Genomic DNA, 25,432 nt, shown 5'->3' on the forward strand with positions numbered 1-25,432 from the left:
CCAGGCCCAATCCCACTCCATGGCTTCCGTACTTGCTATTTCCTCTGCCCAGAATGTTGTTCTCAGAAGTTACCTTCTCAGTAAGACGTTTCCATAACTCTACCCCAGGCCCCCAACTTGACCTATGCCTTTTCTCTTTAGTCCTTATGACTATCTGGCATACTACGTATTTTTACTCATTTATTCCACTTGTCAGTCTCCCTGATCGTGAAGGAGGAAATGTCTGTCTATTGGTGCTGTATCGCAGCACCCATGGCACGCTCTATAATGTATGCTGACCAAATGAATGAAATGCACGATATGGACACCAATTAGCACAGGAATTCAGACATGGTAGACAACAGAAGAGCAAGCAGAGTTTCTTAGTGGGGGTAGAATCTGACTTGGGCTTAAAGGAGGGACATAAGAAAGGAAGGGCTGGGAGGAAGTTCATTCTGAACAAGTAGAACAGCTAAACACACCTGGAGGAAGTCAAGGCACACTCAAAGTCAGGAGTGGAACATGCTGTAGGGTTTGTGCTCAGGAGTAAGAGGAAACAGGGCAGCAGGTTGTGAGCAAACTGTGAGGAGCCTCCACGTGAGCCAAGGGAGACGGGCCTTCATCCTTCAAGGAACAGAGACCCACTGAAGACTCCTCGACCAAAGGAAGAGTTAAAAGAAAATTAACTTAGCAAGACAGAAGAAGGGGACAGGAGGCAGGAAAAGGGGGCTAAGGCCGATTCAGACAATCAGCAAATATGCTAGACAGTTGTAGGAACTGGGGCTACGACAATGAATAGTCAGGAAATGGTGCTTACATCCCGGGAGGAGGAAGTGCCGTGTTCTAAGCACAAACAGTCCCAGCCTGATAATGGGTGGGGGCAGCAGAAAGAGCAAGGGGGATGCATTGGGAGGAAGCAGGAAGGGAAGGCGTTGCAAAGGGACTCCCAAATACGAGGTAACTGGCTGTGAGAAGCCAAGGAGGAGAGCACAAGTCAAAGATGATTCCCCCTATCCAAAACTGGCTGGTGGCAAAAAGGAACAGAAATCGACAAGTCAGGGGAAGCTCTTAAATCCACTGCCCCAATGTCAGATACACTAGATAATTGCTCGGCATTTCCCAGTTTCAATGATCCCTAGAGAAAAGAGATCTAACAGAGCAAAAGAGGTCACGATTCCTGCAGTCTCTCTCTGCCACCTAGCGTCAAGGTCTATGCTGCGGAACTCTCTGAGGAAGGGCAGAGCCCTTGGAGCTGGTGTTCTGAGGTTCCTGGGCGCTAGGCAAGGCCAGGCCATGGCCCCGGTGTGTCCTGCAAGCCTGGCAGCATCGGGCCTCTGGGGCAAGTGCAAACGAGCAGCCAGACATCTGGGGCTGGAGGCCAGGGCTCGGCAGTGGCCGCTCAAGGGGAAGCCGTGTGCCTGGCCACCCCGCCAAGGAGGAAAGCACAGAGCACCCTGCCAGCCCTACCCGACACTCCCAAGCACGGCTGTGGCACCCAGGGAAATCGAGAAAAGAAATGATGGCTTTTTCTTTCTCCAGAGCAATAGAAATAAATATCATAATTGGTGCTTTCAGGGGGAAGCCACCTAACAGAGAATAACACATGACATGATTAAAACAACATTTTCAAGTAGGGCCAAGAATTATTTTCACATGGTAAGTGCATTTCCGATAATGCACATTTTTTCAGGTACAGGGATATATCACCGCTGAGATCACAGCCAAAGCCTTCGTATACTACCTCACATCGGCACCCTTATCACAATGCCACATGAGGGAAGGCCTCCATCCTTGTGGTGACAGAAGACTTTTCTGTTAACCCCATCGACATCAACGTCCTGATGGTGATGCTGCCCTACAGTTTTGCAAGATGGTACCACAGAGGGAAGTGGGTAAAGGGTAGCTGGGATCTGCACAGTCTCTCTGACACCTGCACATGAATTTATAATGGTCTCAAAATAAAAAGTTTAATTTAAAAAACATTTAATTATGGTATTCCAGAGTCACAGAAATAGAGTCATTTGTAAGTGGCAACATTGTTAGAAGGAAGAAAATAAGGCAGGGTTAAAATGAAGACTAATGAAATAAATGACTTCTTGATTATCCCCATTGCATTCATTTATTTATTCATGCAACAAATATTTTAAGGGCTTCCTTCACGCTGGGTGCTATCTAGGAGCTGAGGATAGGGTGCTGAGCAAGCAGAAATCTTAACTGTGTCTCACTGAGTTTATGTACTGGTGGGGAGACAGAAAATGAACAAGTCAACAAGCAAAATAATTCCAAGTAGAGCGGCATGCTATGTGGCCAATGACACAAGGCTATGAGACAAAGAATCCCCAGCAAGAGACGGGGCAAGACGGTGTCTGAGTAAGTTCACCATCGTCATCTCTCTTACAAAAGACCGGCTGTGTGGTGACAGAGTCCTGCCGGAGCAGGCTGTTTCGAGAACCTGCAGGGTGGGAGGTGTCGGGACATCGATCTGGAGAGACTGCCACAGAATTGGTGTTTGCTCAAGGTAGAACTGCAGGTTTCTAACACTGAACGTGGAAGCGTGGGAAGGTAAATCCCTCCCCCCTAGGGCTAAGAGCCACTGCATTCACTAAGAACTGCTGGTCATGGGGCGAACCCCAAGCCCATGTCCCCTGAACCCCCTTGGCCCACACTAAATACCTCAAGCCCACATTCTCCCAGGCCTCTGTTTCCTAAGCCCAGCACTCCCGGAGATCTGGCATTGCCCGGCCCCTCCCGATGCGGACTAACTCCAGGAGTGGGAGACTTTACGCGCGAGGTGCAGAGGGGCCAAGGAGTACAGGTTGAAATTTTCTGGACCACCCCCTTTTTGGTTGGAGGAGATATTAGCTGACTTGCGGAGAGCCTAGGAACAGAAAAGAGGCAAATCTGGTGAGAGAGCCCAATTTACCTAAACGCCCTGGGATAGGAAACTTGGTCTGGGAGAAGTGGAGCCAGAAAATTAACCAGCCCCCTTGTAGCACATCTAAGGGAGAGGGATAGTAGGACGTCTTTACAGGGTTCCAATAGCATATTTAGGGTTCCTGGCAAGAGGTGGGTGCTCTCTCAAGAAATTAAGAGGCATTATTTTCTCCGGTGAGTTGGTTCACCAGGGACCCATTTGAATTTCCTACAGGAGCCCTCATGCAGCCTTCCTGCTGCCTTGGGAGAGAAGGAAGTGAGGAAAGGAGAAAGGGGGAAGGTCAGACTCCTAAGCAGTTTATTCAATTGCAAAAAGGATTCTTTGCCTGGAGACTTGTCTGGTCTTTTCTGTTGGTCTGTTTTCTTGTTTTTTCTTTCTTTTTATCCCCCCACACCCACCCTCCACCGCCCTTTTCTTTTCTTTTTCTTTTTTCCCCCCATCTCTGCTTTTTTCCTTCTCTTTCTTTCTCCTTTTTTTTCTCCCTTTTTTCTTTTTTTATATTAGTGCTGCAGGCAACATTTCTTATTTGCTGTGCTTCCTCATCCTCAATTTTCTCTTTTCTATGTGTACTGATTTTGGCTACCAACGCCATCCCCTTTCCTTTACATCATTTTCTCCTCCATCATTTATTGTTTCTGTTACATTCCACCTCTCTCTGTTTAACCCCCAATATTTCTGACTTTTTATCTCTAATGCCTCTAATCTGTTTTCTATCATTTATTCACTCTTTATGTTATTGTCCTTTCTTTTATTTTTCCCCCTCTCCTGACCACATTGACCTTTTAATTCATAGTATATTCCTCCCCATATTCAGTGTAAGATCTCATTATAGGTACTCCACTTTTTTAGTTATAACTATACACAGCTTCCATGAGTTCTATATCCATTCTCCTAGATCTCACAAGGTTCTTCTGCTAACACTCACTATCAATACTACTATTATATTTTTCTTTTCTTACCCTTCTGCTTTCTCTGGACCTAATATTATCTTTTGAGGGAACTTAGCCAACAAAAAGGAAATAGAATAAGAAGAAAAAAGTGACAAAGAGAAGACTTAACATGCACACAAAAGCAACTAATTAAACCCCAAGGCTAGAATAAGAAGACAATCAACAGGATAAACCCTACAAGATAAAATGATGACCAGACAGCAACAAAAAACTACAGACCATACCAATAATCAGGAAAACATGGCCCAATACAATGAACCAACTAAAACCCAGGAAGATAAGTGGAACACCAAACAAGTAATTAAAGCTCTCAAAAGATGTATCATGGACCAATTCAATGAAGTGAAGGAAGAGATTAAGCATATTAAGAAAACACTTGGAGAGCATACAGAAGAAATTGTGATCGTGCACAAAAACATCACAGAGATGATGGGGATCAATAGCACAATCCAAGATATCAAAAATACACTCTCAGCAAATAACAGCAGATTTGAAGAGGCAGAGGAAAGAATTAGTGATGTGGAAGACAGTATATCTGAAATCAAACAGATAGTAGAATTAACCGATAAAAAGATAGAAAAAATCCAACAGGGGGAAGCAGACTTGGACCAGTGGTTAGGGCATCCATCTACCACATGGGAGGTCTGTGGTTCAAACCCTGAGCCTCCCTGACCCATGTGGAGCTGGCCCATGCACAGTGCTGATGCACACAAGGAGTGCCATGCCATGCAGGGGTGTCCCCCGCGTAGGGGAGCCCCATGTGCAAGGAGTATGCCCTGTAAGGAGAGCCGCCCAGCATGAAAGAAAGTGCAGCCTGCCCAAGAATGGTGCCACACACAATAGATGCAACACAACAAGATGATGCAACAAAAAGAAACAGATTCCTGTGCTGCTGACAACAACAGAAGCAGACAAAGAAGAACATGCAGCAAATAGACACAGAGAACAAACAACTGGGGTGTGGGGGAAGAGGAGAGAGAGAGAGAAAAGCAAGAAAGCAAGAAAGCAAGAAAGCAAGAAAGCAAGAAAGCAAGAAAGCAAGAAAGCAAGAAAGCAAGAAAGCAAGAAAGAAAGAAAGAAAGAAAGAAAGAAAGAAAGAAATCTTTTTTTAAAAAAATCCAGGAGGGACTTAGGGACCTGGATCACAATGCAAAACACACAAACATATGCATTATAGGCATCCCAGAAGGAGAAGAGAAGGGAAAGGGGACAGTAGGGGTGTTGGAGGAAATAATGGCTGAAAACTTCCCAAACCTATTGAGGGAGATAGATATACATGTCCAGCAAGCACAATGCACCCCAAACAGCATAAATCCCAACAGGCCTACCTCAAGACACATACTTGTCAAATTATCCAATGCACAAGACAAAGAGAAAATACTAAAAGCAGCAAGAGAAAAGAGAACCATCACATACAAGGGAGGCTCCATAAGATTAAGTTCTGATCTCTCATCTGAAACCATGGAGGCAAGAAGGCAGTGGTATGACATAGTCAAGGTACTAAAAGAAAAGAATTTCCAACCAAGAATACACTATCCAGCAAAGCTAGCATTCAAAAATGATGGGGAGTTCAAAATATTCACAGATAAAGAGAACCTAAGAGAATATGCCAACAAGAAACCTGCCCTTCAAGAAATACTAAAGGGAATTCTGCAGGAGGAAAGAAACAAACAGGAGAGACAGAGTTGGAGGAGAGTATAAGAAAAACTAAAACTACAAAAAGAGAAAAAAATCAAACAACATAAGACAAACACAAATACAAAGAAAATATGGCTAATATAACTAATTCCTTGAAAGTAATAACACTAAATGTCAATGGATTAAACTCACCTGTTGAGAGACACAGACTGGAAGACTAGATAAGGAAATATGACCCATCTATATGTTGTCTATAAGAAACTCATCTTAGACCCAGGGATTCAAGGAGGTTGAAAGTGAATGGCTGGAAAACAATCTTACAAGCAAACAATAACCAAAAAAGGGCAGGAGTAGCTATATTAATATCACACAAAATAGACTTTAAATGCAAAACAATTGTGAGAGACAAAGATGGACACTACATATTAGTGAAAGGGATAATCTTTCAAGAAGAATGAACAATCATAAACATTTATGATCCTAACAAGGGCACCTCCAAATATGTGAGGCAAACACTGGAAAAGCTAAGTGAAAGAATAGATGCCACTACAATTATAGTGGGGGACTTTAATACACCACTATCAACTTTGGACAGAACATCTCAAAAGAGAATCAATAAAGAGACAAAGACTTTGAACAATATATTAGAGGAGCTGGACCTAAGAGACATATACAGAACATTACACCCAAATACAGGATATACATTTTTCTCAAGTGCACATGGATCATTCTCCAAGATAGACCATGTGCTAGACCAGAAAGAAAGGCTCAATGACTATAGAAAGATAGAAATAATACAAAATAATTTCTCTGACCACAGTGGAGTGAAACTGGAAATCTGCAAGGGCCAGAGGCCCAGATTTTGCAACAACATATGGAAATTAAACAGCACACTCTTAGAAAAACAGTGAGTCAAGGAGGAAATCTCAAAAGAAATTAATAACTACCTTGAAACTAATGAAAATGATAACACAACATACCAAAACTTATGGGATGCAGCAAAAGCAGTACTGAGAGGGAAATTTATAGCCATAAATTCATACATCAAAAAGGAAGAGCTAAAATTGAAGAACTAACTGCACACTTGGAGGAATTAGTAAAAGAACAACAAAGTAACCCCAAAGGAAGAAGAAAGAAAGAACAAAGATAAGAGCAGAACTAAATGAAATAGGAAATAAGAAGCACTTGAAAAGATAAACAAAACCAAGAGCTGGTTCTTTGAGAAGATCAATAAAATTGACAAGGAAGTGGACTTGGCCCAATGGTTAGGGAGTCCATCTACCACATGGGAGGTCTGCAGTTCAAACCCTGGGCCTCCTTGGCCCATATGGAGCTGGCCCATGCACAGTGCTGATGCATGCAAGGAGTGCTGTGCCACGCAGGGGTGTCCCCCGTGTAGGGGAGCCCCACACACAAGGAGTGCGCCCCGTAAGGAGAGCCACCCAGTGCAAAAGAAAGTTCAGCCTGCCCAGGAATGGTGCCGCACACATGGAGAATTGACACAGCAAGATTACACAACAAAAAGAGACACAGATTCCCGTGCCGCTGACAACAACAGAAGCAGACAAAGAAAAAAAAAACACGCAGCAAAAATGAACACGGATAATAGACAACTGGGGGAGGGGGGGCAGAGGGAAGGGGAGAGAAATAATAAAATCTAAGAAAATAAAAAAAATAAAATTGACAAACCCTTAGCTAGACTAACAAAGAAAAAAAGAGAGAAGATGCAAATACACGAAATAAGAAATGAGAAAGGAGATATCACCACTGACCCCACAGAAATAAAGACTATCATAGAGGATACTTTGAAAAACTATCTTCCAAAAAGAAGGACAATTTAGAGCAAATGGACAAATTCCTAGAAACACATAAGCAGCCTCTATTGACAAAAGAAGAAATTGACAACAACAAACCAATCACAAGTAAAGAGAGAGAATCAGTCATTAAAAACCTCACATCTAAGAAGAGCCCTGGGCTCCATCACAGGTGAATTCCACAAAACATTCCGGAAAGAACTAATGCCAATCTCCCTGAAACTCTTCCAAGAAATCAAAACAGAAGGAACATTGCTTAACTCATTCTATGATGCAACATCACTCTAGTACCAAAGCCAAACAAAGACACCACAAGAAAGGAAAATTACAGACCAATTTCTCTAATGAACCTAGATGCAAAAATCCTCAACAAAATACTTGCTAATCATATTCAACAACACATTAAATGAATTATACACCATGACCAAGTGGGATTCATTCTGGGTATGCAAGGATGGTTCAACATAAAAAAATTGATCAATGTAATATACCATATAAACAGATTAAAGGAAAAAAATCACAGGATCATATCTATAGATGCAGAAATAGCATTGACAAAATACAGCACCCTTTCTTGATAAAAACACTGCAAAAGATTGGAATACAAGGAAATTTTCTGAAAATGATAAAGGGTATATATGAAAAACCCACAGCCAACATCATTTACAATGGTGAAATACTAAAATCTTTCCCTCTAATATCAGGAACAAGACAGGGATGTCCACTATCACCCCTTCTATTTAACATTGTCTTAGAAGCACTTGCTCGAGCACTGAAGCAAGAACCAGATATAAAAGGCATCCAAATTGGAAAGGAAGAAGTCAAAATTTCATTATTTGCAGATGACATGATCCTATACATAGAAAACCCTGAGAAGTCTACAAGAAAGCTCCTAGAACTCATACATGAGTCCAGAAGAGTTGCAGGTTATAAGATCAATGAGCAAAAATCAGGAGCATTTCTGTACACCAATAATGAGAAAGCTCAGGAGGAAATCAAGAAACAAATACCATTTACAATAGTAAATTAAAAAATCAAATACCTACGAATAAATTTAACTAAAGATGTAAAAAACTTATACACAGAAAACTATACAATGCTGTTCAAGGAAATCAAAGAAGATTTAAATAAATGGAAGAATATTCCCTGTTCATGGATAGGAAGACTAAATATTATTAAGATGTCTATCCTACCAAAACTGATCTACAGATTCAATGCAATCCCAATAAAAAATCAACACAGCATTCTTTAATGAACTAGAAAAACTATTTTTGAAATTTATTTAGAAATGAAAGAGGCCCTGAATGGCCAAAGACATATTGAAAAAGAAAAATGAAATTGGAGGAATCACACTACCTGACTTCAAAACATTCTACAAAACTACAGTAGTAAAAACAGCATGGTATTGGCACAAGGAGAGACACACAGACCAATGGAACCGAACTGACAGTTCTGATATAGATCCTCATATATATAGTCATATAATGTTCGATAAGGCCACCAAACCCTCTCAACTGGGAGAGAATGGCCTCTTCAACAAATGGTGCCTGGAGAACTGGATATCCATATGTAAAAGAATGAAAGAGGATTACCAACTCACACCTTATACAAAAATCAACTCAAGATGGATCAAAGGCCTAAATATAAGAGCTAAGACCATAAAGACTTTGGAAAGCCATGTTGGGAACCATCTACAGGACCTTGTAATAGGAAATGGCTTCGTGAACTTCACACCCGAAGCACAAGCAGCAAAAGAACAAATAGATAAATGGGACTTCCTCAAAATTAAAGCCTTCTGCACCTCAAAGGAGTTTGTCCATGAAAATGAAAAGAGAACCTACACAATGGGAGAAAATATTTGGTAACCATATATCTGGTAAGAGACTTATATCCTGCATATATAAAGAATTCCTATATCTTGAAAATAAAAAAACAAACAACCCATTTAAAAAATGGGAAAAAGATTTAAACAGACACTTCTCCAAAGAAGAAATACAAATGGCTAAAAACCACATGAAAAAACGCTCCAAATCTCTAGCTATTAAGGAATTGCAAATCAAAACTACAATGAGATACCATCTTACTCCCATAAGATTGGCAGCTATGAAAAAAACAGAAGAATACAAATGCTGGAGAGGATGTGGAGGAACGGGAACACTCATCCACTGTTGGTGGGAATGCAAAAGGATCCAGCCATTCTGGAGGACAGTTTGGCGGTTTCTCAAAAAACTAGCTATAGATTTGCCATATGACCCAGCAATTCCACTGCGGGGTATACACCCAGTAGAACTGAAAACAAGGACACAAACCAATAAATGCACACCAATGTTCATAGCAGCATTGTTCACTATTGCCAAAAGTTGGAATCAACCCATATGCCCATCAACATATGAATGGATAAATAAAATGTGGTATGTACATATAATGGAATACTACTCAGCTTTAAGAATGAATACACTACAAACACATGTGATAACATGGATGAATCTTGAGAACCTTATGTTGAGTGAAACAACTCAGGCATTGAAGGACAAATACTGCATGACTTCAATGATATGAAATAAGTAAACCAAGCTGCTTCAGAGAGCTGGAGACTGGATGATACGCTTAAAGGAATTTGGGGGGTAGAGGAAGGTTGCAAGTTGACACCTACCTGGGTGAAATCTATGATAAGCTGAAGGTACGTATTTGTACAGGGAAGAGATAAAATGGGGGCATACAGATAACTTTGGGTGGGGCTTTGTGGGCTTGAAGGGGCTAGGGATGGGAGGATGGGTAATATGACACAAGAAATTGAGGGGGGAAGGTGGGGGAACATATAAACATAGGAGATTGTCAGGTATATGGTTAAGAGTATAATGCTGAGAAAACTTTTTCAAAAATATAATAAGGAAGGCTACCTGTTTAAGATGCTTAATGGGAAGAATCTGACACAGGACAGGCTTCTAGGGAGTATGTGAGTGCTCATTTTGTCATAGTGAGTTATATCATTGGATGGAGACCCATACAAAGAGAGTGAAGGTATACCCACATCCTGGGGAGGACTGATGTTCTCAGATAGAGGGAATTGTATCTCTCGAGAGAAATGGTAGCTCCCAATTCATTAGGGCAGTCGAACATGTCAAGCCCTCAACATTGTTGCAAGTATCTCTGAACGTGGTCCTTCCAGCAATGAAGAGTGATTGTCACTGTGGGCCCTGAGGGGAGGGGGAAAGAGGTATTGAATAGACAGAATCAGTGTAACCTGGGGGCAATGGAAGTATTCCACAAGATTATGCAAGGATGGATATAAGACATGTTAAATTACACCAAAAATGTATAGGGGCTGATAGGCTAAAATATAAATCATAATGTAAAACATAAGATAGCTAAAAATTTAGAAAATTGCATAGTCTAAAATATAAACCACAATGTAAGCCCAAGTGTAACCTTGCTTGAAAGCTATTGTCTCAATACCTGTACATCAGTTGCAGTAAATATAGTATGAATATGTAAAAAGATTATTGCTGGGGAAGGGACAAAATGTCTGATGTTGAATATGTGGGAGTACCATATATTGTGTATATGAATTACTGTAGTCTAAAACTTTGGTGAAGACAAGCTTAATAATTAGAAAAAAAAAGAAAAAGAAAGGACATAGACACTGAGGAAGAGAAGGAAGAACTTGCCTTGCCAATGAGCATACAGGGCAACACTTATTGCAGTGATGGAAGGCAAAGCATCAAAACAAAGCTTTTTCATTTTTTAATTTTTGATACCCCAATTTATTTTTACTTTAATTTTTCTAAATTAGTATGTATTCTATATCTAACCTTTAAACCCATCACTATATTCCATTTTACTATTAGTGGAACCTGACAATATATTGGGCTTCATTTTCAGGGAAGTTTTGGACCACAGAGGAGTTTGATGGTAGCGGGGGAGGAATACTGGTGTGGGGTGTTATTGGTGGGGGGTGCATGGTTGGGAGGGAGTTCGACATGGCATATGTGCGGGGTGCATAAAATTGTTCGGATATTTTCATAGTGGTTACAGTTGAGAATGACAGCTGGGGGAGGGCTGGGGGAGCTCTGTCACATTCCCTAATGGAATAGCAACAATCCCCTGAGTGCAATGGCTAAGACCAATAAGGAAAGATGATCCAACAATGAGCCCTTGTTGCTAATGACTATGCTTGTGAGCCTGTGTGCCTGAAATAAGAACTAGGCCTAGAGCTGCAGGGTACCTGAGAGTTACCTCCATGTTGCTCAAATGTGGCCAGTCTCAAAACCAAACTCAGCATGTAAATGCATTGCCTTCCCCCTAGCATGGGACATGACTCCTGGGGATGAGCCTCCTTGGCACTGAGGGATTACTACCAAGTACCAGCTGATGATATGGCTGGAGAATGACCTTGAATAAAAGGGTCAACTCAGATTAGCAGGATATCTCAGCCTACATGTAATATTAGGAGTTAAAAATGCTTTTTGACCTTGAATAAAAGGGGAAATGGAAAGGACAAATGAGTTTATATGGCTATGAGTCTCCAAAAAAAAGAGCCGGGAGGTCATCAGAGGGGTCACCCTTATGCACACCTCAGCAGAGTCCCAGAGACAGCTAAAGTAGATACAACCCCAGGTATTGGTTCTTCTGAGGGCTACAAAGACCCACAGGCTATATGGTCATGGCAGATGGACTTCAGTGCTATGTCAGTTGGCCCTACTTTGAAGTCTGTTTTCCTGAGTGTGATGGAGTTAGACTCAGATGTGATCTTTGTTCACAAGCCTCTCCTGTCACTTTTACCGGACCTGTGGTTGATGCTGGGGTTTGGTGTATACTCAGGGGACCTGAATCTCTGGACTGTCCATGTGATAGCCAGGCCCTGAGCCTCAACAGACTTGTAACTCCTACACTCTGGTTTATTGGACTTACTCCAGCCAGCTAACAGGGAGGTGAAGAAGGTCAACCACCACACCAGGGAGCCAAGAGCACCTACAACTGCAAACAGGAGAATTGCATCCATCATCCAAGTGGAATCTAAGCACCCTCTTGATACAGAGGTGGAGTGGACATAACCATCCCAGGGTCCACAGAATGGAGGAATAGAGTATGGATTAGAGTGAACTTAGTGATATTCTATTCTGGAACTATTGTGATTAGTAATGGAAGTAAATGTAGTGTTGAGATGGAGAAAGTGGCCATGGTAGCTGCTGAGGGTGGGGAGTGAGAAGTCAAGATGTGATGTGGGGCATTTTCAGGACTTGGCGTTGTCCTGGGTGGTTCTGCAGGGACACTTACTGGACATTGTATGTCCTCCCATGGCCCACTCGGTAGACTGGGGGAGAGTGTAAACTATAATGTGGACCACTGACCCTGTGGTGCAGCGGTGCTCAGAGATGTATTCACCAAGTGCAATGAATGTCCCATGATATTGGAGGAGGTTGTTGTTATGGGAGGAGTGGGGTGAGGGGGTTGGGGGGTATATGGGGACCTCATATTTTTTTAATGTAACATGTAAAAATAAATAAATAAAGACAAATTTAAAAAAAAGAAAACCCAGCAAGCAAGAAGGCTACTTTAGATGGCCTCTCTGGTGAGGAGATAGTAGATCGGCTGACAGTTGGCTGACCTGAAGGGACCAGCCATATGAAAACAGAGAGAAACACATTCCCAGGAAAGGCAACAAGAAAGGCCTGGACTGGTCAAGGCCAAGAGAGGGGTGGCCAGCTTGGTAGAGAGCCAGCGGTATTCGCGATGTTGGAGAATTTGGCCACATCTGTGAACAAAACCGCATGATGGGAAGCTCTCATTTCATCAAACTGCCTTTTGATTCTGTCTCTCCTTTGTAGATTTTTAAAATATACCAGTAGAATATTTCAGAAATCAAAGAAGCTCTCAAAGGTAGAGGAGCATTCATTTCCAAATTACTGCTAAAGCTTGTTTTCCAAAAATTATAATTCATAAAGGACATGAATACAAATGATGCTGACTCATTCTTTCATTTCAAAACAAGTAGTGGCTTCTAAGAGACAATAGAAACCCTTCTAGCTCATCAGGAGAGCAAAGCAAAATGTGAAGCGGTTCAGCATTGCACCTACGTATAGATGATACCGTAAGTGTGCATTTTGGGATCTTCTTCTTCAATCGAAAACCTGAACCACTGCTCCTGAGGTCCTTGTCGTTTAGCTTTCTTTTCAAGATCCCAGTATAATTCAATGCTGTGATGAGTCACTTTGCCCACAACAGGTGGATGAGGCTTTGAGGATGGCGTGGTTTCTAAAAAGAGAATGGTACAGTATTTCAGGACACCATATCCATAAAAAAGGGAGCCCCCTCCGAGTGGGTTACAGCTGCTCTGTGCTCAACCTGTGCTTTCCTGCACACGATAGGCGTGCGCATAAGAATACTTCCCTGTGGCTTGAAATGCAAAAATGATACAAAATCCAGACGATAGAGTGAGTGACCATGTTCTTCGGCAAGCAGATTGAACCATACCCATCATACCATAGCTTACCCATGGGCCCTGCCAAAGAGTAGGTCAACACATCCAACTAATCAGTTGCTCTTAAACTGATGAATCTCACTTTGCTGCTGTAATCCTTTAGTGAAGCGGCTAGTAAAGACACCGCAAATAAAGCCAATAGACCGGTGGTGTATCTGGTCTCAATATTTGCAATGTAAGTGACAAAGGGTTGGTAGCTATTCTATATAAAGAGCTCTTACAAACTGACCAGCAAAAAGAAGGCTAGAAAAGCAGGGAAAAGAGAGCAATGCACAAAACAGCAAATACAATTGGCCAACATAATACATGGGGGTAAAAAAAAAGGCAGCTTAGCCAGCAGTGGTTCTGTTTGTTGTTTTGTCTCCCCTGCTGGACTTTAAGTTCCTTGAGGGCTGGGTCCATGGTTTGTCCTGCTTATATTCCCCTCCCTGGACCTCAGTGCCCTTCAGGCCTCGAGGTGTCACTGACTTACCACGTGGGTTATTATAAAGAAAGCAGCTTGGGTTTCCCTCAGGTCAAGGCTCCCAGGGCCCTGCTGCAGGGTGGCCACCGAGGAAGATGGCGCTGCCCTGCCTTGCCCACCCTGGGCCAGGAGGGCATACAGCCACCAACTTCCTGTGCGCTGGGGTCACACATCTGCAGCCTTGTTCATTTTTCCCAACTTTATCCTCCTGGAAGTCGTATAAAGCACATGGTGTGATAGAATTAGACAAACCTGATATTGAATCCAAGCCCTGAAATTGAGTCAATAATACTTCAAAGTGTTTTTGTGATAATTAGATAACATGTGTAAAGCATCTCAATGATGTATGGAATATTTCCTACAATGGAATCCTAAACAGTGGCTGAAACGAACTAGATCTACACGTATCAGCATATTAACAAATCAAACTAAAAAACTAGGAAGTGAAAAACAGGTTGCAAAAGGAAGGATATAATACATTATACTACGTAAATTTTAGAACAAACAACACAATCCCATAAATTATTTATGAATATAAGATATGTGGTAAAATTTTAAAACACAGGTAGGAAGAAGGCACGGTGCCAGGAAGATGTTATCGCAAAGAAGTCAGGAAAGGGACTGAGCCTTGAGGCAGCCGAGGAGCGTGCCTTACCAGTATATTTATAAGGTTTTATTTCTTCAAAAAATATAAGAATATAAGATGTATGGTAAAACATTAACATTTTAAACCTACATGGTAAGTGTGGGTACATTATTATCTATAATACTTTTTGGTATATTTTAAATAATTTTTTAATAATTATAAAAATAAATGGAGCAAATCACTCTGCAGTACTGCTGGTTTTCTTAGAGAACCTATTTCAGTGATCTAGATACCAATTAATAGATGTAGGGAAAGGAACAAATGAGCACCTACTGCGTGCCACACAATTGTTTTTCAACACCCATCAGCTTGTGTAGTCCTAGCAATTCTGGCTGGTGTGTATGACAACTCAGGTACTTACATCCTTACATCATGACTCCATTGTTGAGCAACTTTTCTAAAAGCATTCTAAAGCCATTTCAAAGACAAGGATTTTATTACCCCCAAAAGAACTAGAAGCCAAGTAATAATTCTATTCCAAAGACATCTGACCTAGAATCATAATAAAAATCAGGATGGGCAAGAAATTTTAAGCTAATGTCAAATTTCAAAAAGAACCACCAAAAAGGTTCACCATGAATTGATATAAGGAAGAGAAAGCTAATATTCCTAGAGATGTAAGAATTTCCCATGCCTTGCTCTTTCCTAATCATTGATACAGATGAGTAACAAAAGACAACCATCGGGGGGCCTGGCATTGGCCACAAACAGACCACCAGACCTGAAAACATGCCCGCTGCCAGCTGCCAGAAACTTCCCCACCATGCGTCATCCTTCCAGATCTGGTACAGAGCCCAGAAAGGTTTGATGCTTGCAAAGTTGACTTACTGTTACTCTTTCTAAAGTGTGATCCAAATTTAACCCTACCCAGGGTCTTTCTTATTTACTGGCTGTTACTAAATCACACAACTTTGCCCCACTTTGCTCACCCGGGAACAGCAATGGCTAGTGTGCTAACCACTGGCAATATGCTATATAGTCAGTATTTTGAAGGAAAAAAAAAAATTTATCGAGATGCAAATCTCCACTTGGCCAAGAACAGCTTTTGGGGGAAGCAGACATGGCTCAACTGATAGAGCATCCGCCGACCATACAGAGGGTCCAGGGTTCTATACTCAGGGCCTCCTGGCCCGTGTGGTGAGTTGGCCCACCTGCAAGGAGTGCCCTGCCATGCAGGGGTGCCCCTGCAAAGGGGAGCCACACGCGCAAGGAGTGCACCCCATAAGGAGAGTCGCCCCGCATGGAAAAAAGCACAGCCCGCCCAGGAGTGGTGCCACACACACAGAGAGCTGACACAGCAAGATGATGCAACAAAGAAAAAGAGACACAGTTTCCCAGTGCCACCTGATAATATAAGCAGACGCAGAAGAACACACGGTGAATGGACACAGAGAGCAGACAACGGCGGGGGGGGGGGGGGCGGGGAGGGGGAGAATAAATTTAAAAATTTAAATCTTTTTTTAAAAAAATGGCTTTTGGTAGAAAGCTCTGAACACCAGAATAAGCAGGATGGTCAGGATGCAACTGACTGTCCTCCTTAGGTAAAAGCTGCTAGCCACACTGTGGATTTTTAGGTTGCCAAAAAATAAATAGTAGATGGGGCCAATTTTGTTTGCTTGTTTTGTAATCAAACTAGAGTAATTTGACAGGTGTGCTTTAATTCTAATAAACACTGACTCATATATAGTTTGTGTTTTCTCTTTTATAGAAATTCTGTATTTTGTCATAACCGATTAATATATATATTTTAGGGTATGGGTTCAGGTTAATCTCTGAACAGTGTTAGCACTAATGACACAAAATCAATCCCATTAACTCAACCATTTTCTTCTTTTCTGCTATATTGGCAGTTCTCATAGCTTCTGTTAAATCCAAGAAAATTCTGGAAATTCAGAATTCAAGAAAGAATTGAGACAGTAATGTTACAAAAAAGACTATTTTCAAGATCAAATTAGTGAAAAGGTAAGGTGTTTGGGGACAAGGTCATAGGACCAATGGAAACAGAAAATGCCTGGAATAATGCCAGGAATTTCCTGCGAAGACTCTGATAATCTCTCACATCCTCAGCGTCCTTCTCCTTTCCCAGAGATTGAGGAAGCAGCTTTGGAAGGTTGTCATTCACCAAAGTGTAAACATCACTGTGACAAGGGAGCCCCGAGCCTGGGGGAGAACTGGCAGCAGTACGTGGCAGGCTCAGCTGCGGGGAGGACAGCAACCACAAGGCAACTTCCTTGGTACCTGTGGACGCTGTATACCTACTCACTTGTTCAACCTGCCTCCCCGCCCCCCAACACTATACAGAGTGAGGGGTTTTAGTGTCCCCATTTTGGAAATGAACCACCTGCGGGACACAAAGGATAAGAGATTTGCTCAAGGTCACACAGCAGTAGCTGGCAGAAGCTGAATTAAAATGCAGGCAGTCTGGCTGGGGAGTCCCTCCTCCAAACCCTGTACCATACTGTGCTGCTTCTGAGAGCAGAGCTATAAAAAGTAGGCCGAGGGCCTAGTAATGCTAATAATGCTCTTTATTAGTTGTCTTCCAGATTTCCTTAATATGTTCATCTTAACGCAGGCTTAACCTGTGAACTGTTTTGAACCTCAAGGAAATTATTTAATGAACAAGGAAACAGAAAAGGAAGACCAAACGAGCCAGGTGCCATCTGAACGAAAACAAGCCAGGTGCCATCTGAATGAAGTGTAGGGATGCTGCCAACAGCAGAAAGAAGTGAGGGAAATGCCCTCGCGCCCTCAGGGCCAGGGAGGGTGCTGGCTTCGGGAACTCAGTCCATGCATGGTCTAAGTGGTGGACTCCACAGGGACCATGTGATCCTAGGGGATTCCAAGGAGGCAGAGAGGTTTGCTTGACTGCTGTTCACCTGTAGAGTCCACGAGTGGACAGGAAGTCAGCCAGGCGGCCCTCTCCATTCAGCATGGAATGTGCTGGAGGGAAGAGTCTCATTAGCAGGTAAGGAAAAGGCTATGGAAAGTGGGTAAGATCATTAGTGAGAAAGTACCTAGATAAATCTGAAGACATTGCTTGTACCTAGGGCAGGAACACACATCACATGGAGACAGAACTCCGAATTGAGTTTACTGCCAAGAGGTCAACCACCTCCTCACTTTTGAAGTTTTTTCATCCCTAAGTTTTACAGGGTAGAATTAGACTTAGAAGAGTTAAGTGTGTCTACAACTGTAACCCTGAGTCACTGCCCCCTAGGAAGTAGCCTATGGGCTGCATGCCAAGTAAGACACCCTTCCTAGGTGACTAAAATGCACATGTTTAAAAACTCAAAAGATGACATTTTTGCTACATTATTATTTAACCGGTATTATGATCACCCCCTATACTCCCCATGGGTACCACAGGGGTCCCTCGCCCTAAATAGTACGAGATGGGCACACACACGACACCCAGCCCTGGACAGCCAAGCTTGGCAGCGGGATTTCAGGCCCGTCAACGCAGCCCAGGGAGGAGGACACGGCGCCCCACGCAGGGCCACGGGGCGCACGTGGGAGCAGAACCACGGGGCGCACGTGGGAGCAGAGTCAACCAGCGGGGCGGCGGGGGACGGGCTCGTGGCAGCAAGAGGGGGCGGCGCTGGTCCCCGCAGGGTTGAGAGGCTGGCTTGAACAGGTCGCGGGCTGGTGGGGAGGCCACGGGAGCAGCGGCCTGGCTCGGGGGGAGCGGGGGCGCGCTGGCCTGGCTGCCGAGGACAGGGGACCTCCCAGGGAAGGCTCCGCCGCCCCCGGAGGCTTGAGGCTGTCAAGGCAGCCCTTGAAAATGTAAGCCCAGCAAGACAGCCAGGATGTTTATATCCACATTTGTATTTATGTTAAATCGGGGGAAGCATTATTTGGGGAATTGGTATCATAAGTTTTATACAGGTTTTGTGAAATGTATGAAAACACATCCACAAACACATATAGACACAATTTAGATGCTACTTCTTATACAGAAACGTTAGACCTCTATTTTTTCCTGGTTATAAGAAAGTATGAAATCTTTTACAAGGTGCTTTTTGCTTGTTTGTTTTAAATCTGATAATCATGTCAAAAGTTAGCCAGTAACGTAATCTGTCACAACCTTATGCTTAAATCTTAACTTCTCCAAAAATTACTAAGGAAAAAAAAAAACACCATACTTTCAATTTTGTGTGGTTCCTTTAAACATTTGGTATGCCTTTTCCATCATGGCAGAGTTTTCTTAAAACTTTCCCAAAGTGAAGCAGGTATAGCTCAGAGGTTGAGCATGTGCTACATAAAAAAAGTTGACCAAAAAAATGAAAAAGGAAAAACAACAAACCTAGAGAGACTACCTCAAAAGGATGGGTATATGAGTATATATGTGAGCACCATAAAAGCTTTTTGTAAGAAAGTGCTTATGCAAATCTAACAAATAAAACAATTTTATGCCCCTGTTGCCATTTGTCAAGTAATATGAGTATGAAATAATGAAGGGCTTCGTGCACCATGATTATTCAGTCTCTTATAATACTCAGAAGATGGCATAAAGCATGGCTTTCAAATATATTAGAAATCCATATTATAAAGCTATTACTTACAAATTATAGTTTTAAACAGGGAATATCATAAAGTTTAAGCAAACCACTATACCATATTAGGCCTCAGTATCCTAATTTTTTGGTGCCTGTGGACCAAATATTTTAAAGTATTATAACAGTACAATAAAACAAAAATGTGCCAGCCTGGTAAAAGAAGACTCAAATAATTAAAGGAAGCATTAGTAAAAAAAAAATTTTTTAAGATTTTTAAAGTCATATTACTCAATAACCTAATGATAAGTATTTGACCATAATTCAAAAGCTACAGAGAGAACTGGTGATCATACTCTGTTTTGCAATTATCAGTTGTGATCACTATCATGAAAAGAGGAAATTATGAAAAGAAAGTACATGTAAGTATATTCATTATATAAATATAGAACACCAGAAAGCGGAATTATAGTTTCCCTGTCCTTCCAACATTTACTAAGGTCAAATTTCATTGACAAGGGACATCTGCGGTCCAGTCTCTCATGGCAGATGGCCCACAGTGGAGACGACAGCACTGAGGGGAAGGTTATATAAAGAACAGTGGGGTCTGCCACCTCAGGGCAATCTGTCATGGCTTGACCATATATTTATAGCAACCATAAATCAAAAACATATTCCAAATCGATATGCCATGGAGACCATAACCATTGCTTTATCTTGGATTTTAAAAGGACCACATAATATTTTTGCCCTTGCTTCCCCATGAATACAGACCAGAGAAGGAATTTTTAAACCAAATACCAAAATAGCTATACAGTGTTGACAGCTTCTCCTTTCACTTAAAAATTCAGCTAAAATAAGTTTTATCCCATAAAACAATTGTATTGCTGCTATAAAAGAGAATCTTATATTTTAAAAAAACAAACTTAATAGATAAAAGGGCCAAGGACAGAGGAGAAAATTTTAAAACAAGAAAATGATGACAATGACAGTAAAAAAGATTAAGCAAGTGTTTATGGTTTCTAGTAATTAAAAAGAGTAAAATAACTATGATAAGCCATTTTATTTATAAAATTGGGGGACAAATATGTAATGATAATACCCTGTACTGCTACAAACTGTGATGATCTGGTTTACTTATAGATTATGGTAGCACTGTACATTACACAATCCTTTTCTAAAAGAATTTGATCATGTTTGACAATGACTAGAAAATATCCCATTTGGTGATCCCACTCCAAAAAAATGTATCCTAATAATTCAGAAAAAGTAAGTGTAAGAGCTAAAATGGTTCTGTATTGTGTGTGCTTTTATTTTTTGTTATGAACAAATGTCAGCCACATAGAAAAGTACAAAGACTAGTATAGTGAGTCCCCCTGAACCCGTCACCCAATTACCAACATAGTCATGTCTAACCATAGTTCATCTGCCACCCCTCTCTACCCCTCTAGCCCTCTATCCAACCTGGATTTTTTAATAGCTAAAAATGTTTTCACTGTTGAAACATATATGCAACATAAACTTTCCCATCTCAACCATTTCCAAGCAGACCATTGGGTGGAAGTCAAGACAGTCCCAATGTTGTGTTACCCCAACACCGTCCATTACCAGAATGTTCCTATCATTCTCAATAGAAATCCTACATCCATTCCCCCTGATAAACTGTACAGCAGCTACGTTTTAATGAGCCTTCACTTTGTATCAGGGAGTGTTCTAAAATTTACAAGTATTACATCACACAATATGCATAACAACTTTACGAAGGGCTAGAATTTCTTCCAATTTACAGCTGACGGAAGATACAGAGATACACAGGGAGGCCATAGGGTAAGTAGCAAAACAGATTCAAAGCCAGGCCACACCCTTGACCTCTAGATACACTACCTACCACTTTCCTAGGTTCAAATTCCTACAGACACAAATGATAATATAAAATAAAAACGGAGGAGAACCACTTCAGCAACACCAATAGCAACAAAATCCGAAAACATTCTAAATGTCCAAGAACATGAAATGTGTCATATACACCCTGGTACATCCTTTAAATAGAAAAATATTTAGCCATTAGAAACATCATGGAGGAATATATACTAATGCAAATATGCCTGATATGGTAATGGAAGAACACAAAAGTGCATAGGCACAACTATATGATATAAAATGTATAGCTCCATGTAGAGAATAACTGAAAAAAATTAGAAAATGAAAGACAATTAGAGTAGTAGAAATTATGACTGATTTTTTGTAAAGTTTTAATGTCATGACATTGAATAAGGGAAAAAAATGTAATTGCACAATTTTACTTATTCTTAATGGGGAAAATGTTCAGCTAAGGTAAACTGCCAGATTAGATTCTTCCTCTCTGAGCTGACGTGCATGACAGCAACAAGTCTGGTAAAAAATAAACCAAAAATAGGGAGTGGATGTGGCTCAGTGGTTGAGTTCCAGCTTCCCACCTATGTATGAGGTCCCGATTCAATTCCCAGCCCCAGGACCTAAAAAGAAAAAACCCACCCAATGTGGTTGCTTCATAGCTTGAGACATTTGAATCTGACTCAATTTACCAACCATTTTGGTATCAAGCAGATATTCCACATCACACTTCTTTCCAAGGAATATGCTTACTTTACATCCATTCACCCAGCACATGTGTGGTGCACCTGCCACATGCCAAGAGTCCGAGGACACAGGGTCACCCAGCTCAGGCGGGGCCTGCCCAGGGCATCCCGACAGAGAGCAGGGACCCTGGCACCACCCGTGAGCCGGCGGCATGGGAGGTGGGAGCCTGCAGCAGGGGACTGAAGCTAAGAGCCAGGGCGAGGGAGCCCGTGGGCGAGCTGGCCTGAGGTGAGGCTTGACGCGCCCGTGCGGAGAGTCTGGCAGGGCCTGCAGAGAACGCACCCTTCTGTCTAAAACATTTTACCTTGAAAGATTTTCTTCAATCTTTATCTCCAAACATCCTTATCATCTAAAAGAAAATAATATGAAATAGAAACTGTTCAAAGCTGTTTCCCTGCACTTTGCTAGTAAGCTCTTCAAGGGCAAAAATCAGCTCATCCATCAAAAATAAAACTAACAACAACAAAAGAACCCACCCCTCCCCCCCTTATGAGGAACTGTGGGTTTCTATCCTGGCTTCACCACTGATTTCCCTCATCAATAAAATTGGGGTGAGGATTCCTGACCTGCCTCCTTCTCAGATTTATTACAAAGAGAAAAATCAAGGGACAAAATGCTGAAAAGTGCTTCACACACAAAGTAATGTTTCTGAACAACGCAAGGGCTCACTTACTGCACACATTTTTGCTACCAGGAAACCTCTTGAATTCTATAGAGGTAATACGTATTTGAGTAGGTTATGGGTTTCTAGCTATTTCTTTTACTTAATTTTAACTACTATTTATTGTGGGCTCTTTCTAAACAAAGCAAAGTGTCTCTAATCCTCACAAAAACCCCAGTGCTTTCCATTTACAGAAGAGGGATGGAGATAGGTTGTTTGAGTCCACACAACTGGTAAGCAGAGAGTCGGGGATGCAACCCAGGTCTCTAACCCTAGATTCCGCTCTTTCCACTCCAGGCCACATATCATCTGGAGCTTCAGAGATTTCCTTTGCAAATGAAAAATGCATCCCTATAAAATGATTGAGTCTTTCACAATCAGAAACGAAAAGTCAATTCGCTATCTATATTCTTTCGACAAAGTATGTCAATGAAGTTCAAAATATATTTATAGTGAAAAATGGTAGGATATTTTAACAGTAGCAATAGGGACATGTTCAAAATTGCATCTTATTACTTCACATATATTCTTAAGAAAAATGGGCTAGTAAAGGATATGATTTAGCAATCCAGCCGAACGGAAACCAGAATGAAAAAAAAAAAAATTCAACCTCATGGATAATCAGAACAATGCAATTCTAAAAACTGGGTGTCATAACATACCTACCAAGTTTACTAAAATTTAAACCTGCCAACAGCTGAGAAGAGGGACAGTGGGAACACTCCCAACTGCCAGTGGAAGCATAACTTGGGAAACTTCTTTGGAGAGTTAATGTATCAAAGATTAGTAAAGTTCAGGCTGTGTCCTCTATCAGCCAGCAATTCCACTCCTAGTGACAGTCCACAAAACAGGCTCAAAGACAGAGGTGCAGGAATATTCCCAGCAATATTGTATAGGGGAAAAGTAGAAAACAACATAATTAGCCAGCATCAGAACTATAGATACAATAGAAAAGAAAATATGATGCAGCAGTTCAGATTAAAATTAAAATTAACTGGGTCTGAATATATCCCCGTAAGCAAATCTGGGGGTAAAAGTTGAATCACAAAAGCTGTTTGTAAAATATGTAAAGAATAATAGAATTTACATGAAGTTTGAGAAAACAAAACTATATATATTATATATATATATATATATATACAGGAGAAGGAGGGAGGGAAAGGAATGGAGTGGCAGAAAAATAATTTTATTGGTTATGTTTTGCTTTGTAAGCTGGGTGATTGCACATGAATTTTTATAATATTCTTCTATATATATATTATGCCTGAATTGTTTAATAAAAGAACAGGCAAGGATATATTTCCATCCTTATTCTTGTCTTACCCATCTCCTAAGTAAATGGGTATCTAGGTAACCTGTACTTCAAAATTATCTTAAAATGTGTATCGGTCAGGTCTCTCCAGAGAAACAGGACAGGATTTACACACACACATACACACATATGTAAATATTAAGAGATTTATTAGGAATTGGCTCATGTGTCTGTCGGGGTTAGCAAGTCCCAATTCCATAGGGTGGGCCAAAAGTTGGAAACGTGATGAAGGTGATAATAATTACTCCAACATCTTTTCAGGTCATTCAGTAAATGGGCTGGAGTAGCACACTCAAATGGAAAATGAGTTTGAGTTTGCATCCAAAATCCAAAGAGGCCAAGTATGCAGTGTGCTCTTTTTTATAGTTGTAGGAAGGGCCAGATGCAACAGTTTACCCTTCACTCTAGAAGGGATATCTCAACATGCCCCACACCACTGGATGCCTAGAAATCTCCCTGAGGTGGAAGGTCCCTGAGTCATTGTTGGCTTTACCTCCCACGCCTTAACACACAAATGTGGACTAGACTATGACGTAGGGCTGAAGAGTCGATATGCCCGAGGCAGGGCAGTGATGTGTGCTGCTGATTTTGTTAGCTGAAAGCAAACTGGTTCTGGTGGTCTTTACTAAAAAGTATGGAGAAAAAAAACATTTGCCAGATTAATAACTGCAGACCAGATATCAGAGGATGTGATTTGCTTGAGCAAGGATACCACGCCTGGAAAAGCAGCTGCGATTGGAGTCACCACCTGGTTAAGCTTATGAAAATCCACTGTCATTGTCCAAGATCCATCTGTTCTCTGCAGAGGAGTAGGAAAGTTGATTGGAGCTGTGGTGGGAATAACCACACCTTCATCCTCCACGTTTTGAGCAGTGGTAGAGGCAGCTCTAGTGGCTTCCACTTGGCCCTTTCTCCATAATGGCCCTCATTCCACAGGTCAGGGAGCCCAATGTGGGGACTTTGCCAGGTGCTGAGTATATCTATTCCAATTATGCATTCCAGCGCTCAGGACATAACCACAGAAATGAGGTCAAGGATCCAATGGACCGACTGTGATATAGAACTGATCACTTGACCTCCATAAGCCCCTAATCTGAGTGGTGGACCACAGTGACATTTTGAGTTTCCTGGCATTAATGTCAATTCAGAGCCAGTGTGCCAGTGTTTAATAATCCCCCAAATGTCTGATCTTTCCTTTTCCCAAATGCACAGTCACTCTGGTCAAAGGCCATAGGTTCCATTGGGGAAGGCTGGGAGGAAGATTACAGTACAAATTTTTGGCAGTGTAACCAGGTCCTTCCCAAGGGGACAACAGCTTTCCCTTCATTCAAAGGGTCTCAGCCTACAAATTGTCTCAAATCTGGGAATTGACTGAGGAGCCATAGTTCTCTGTTTTTGTGATTCAGTTTAACTTGTTCATTTGCTCTAGAACACTTCTGCT

The 25,432-nt window shown here is 41.6% G+C and overlaps 1 protein-coding gene across 2 annotated transcripts in view; it reads right to left on the bottom strand.

Annotated features, from left to right (window-relative positions):
- The window catches only part of FANK1 (fibronectin type III and ankyrin repeat domains 1), a 150,644-nt gene that overhangs the window by 25,816 nt on the left and 99,396 nt on the right, over positions 1-25,432 (bottom strand). Inside the window, exon 2 of one of the 2 annotated variants that reach the window (XM_004446674.5) lies at positions 13,394-13,571. In XM_004446674.5, the coding sequence (XP_004446731.1) occupies positions 13,394-13,571 (178 nt within the window). Of the gene's footprint in view, positions 1-10,347; positions 10,514-13,393; positions 13,572-25,432 lie in introns of those variants that run through there. The other variant, XM_058298151.1, reaches the window with a different exon arrangement.

The sequence above is a fragment of the Dasypus novemcinctus genome, chromosome 6, assembly GCF_030445035.2.
Source record: "Dasypus novemcinctus isolate mDasNov1 chromosome 6, mDasNov1.1.hap2, whole genome shotgun sequence".
Classification (NCBI taxonomy): domain Eukaryota; kingdom Metazoa; phylum Chordata; class Mammalia; order Cingulata; family Dasypodidae; genus Dasypus; species Dasypus novemcinctus.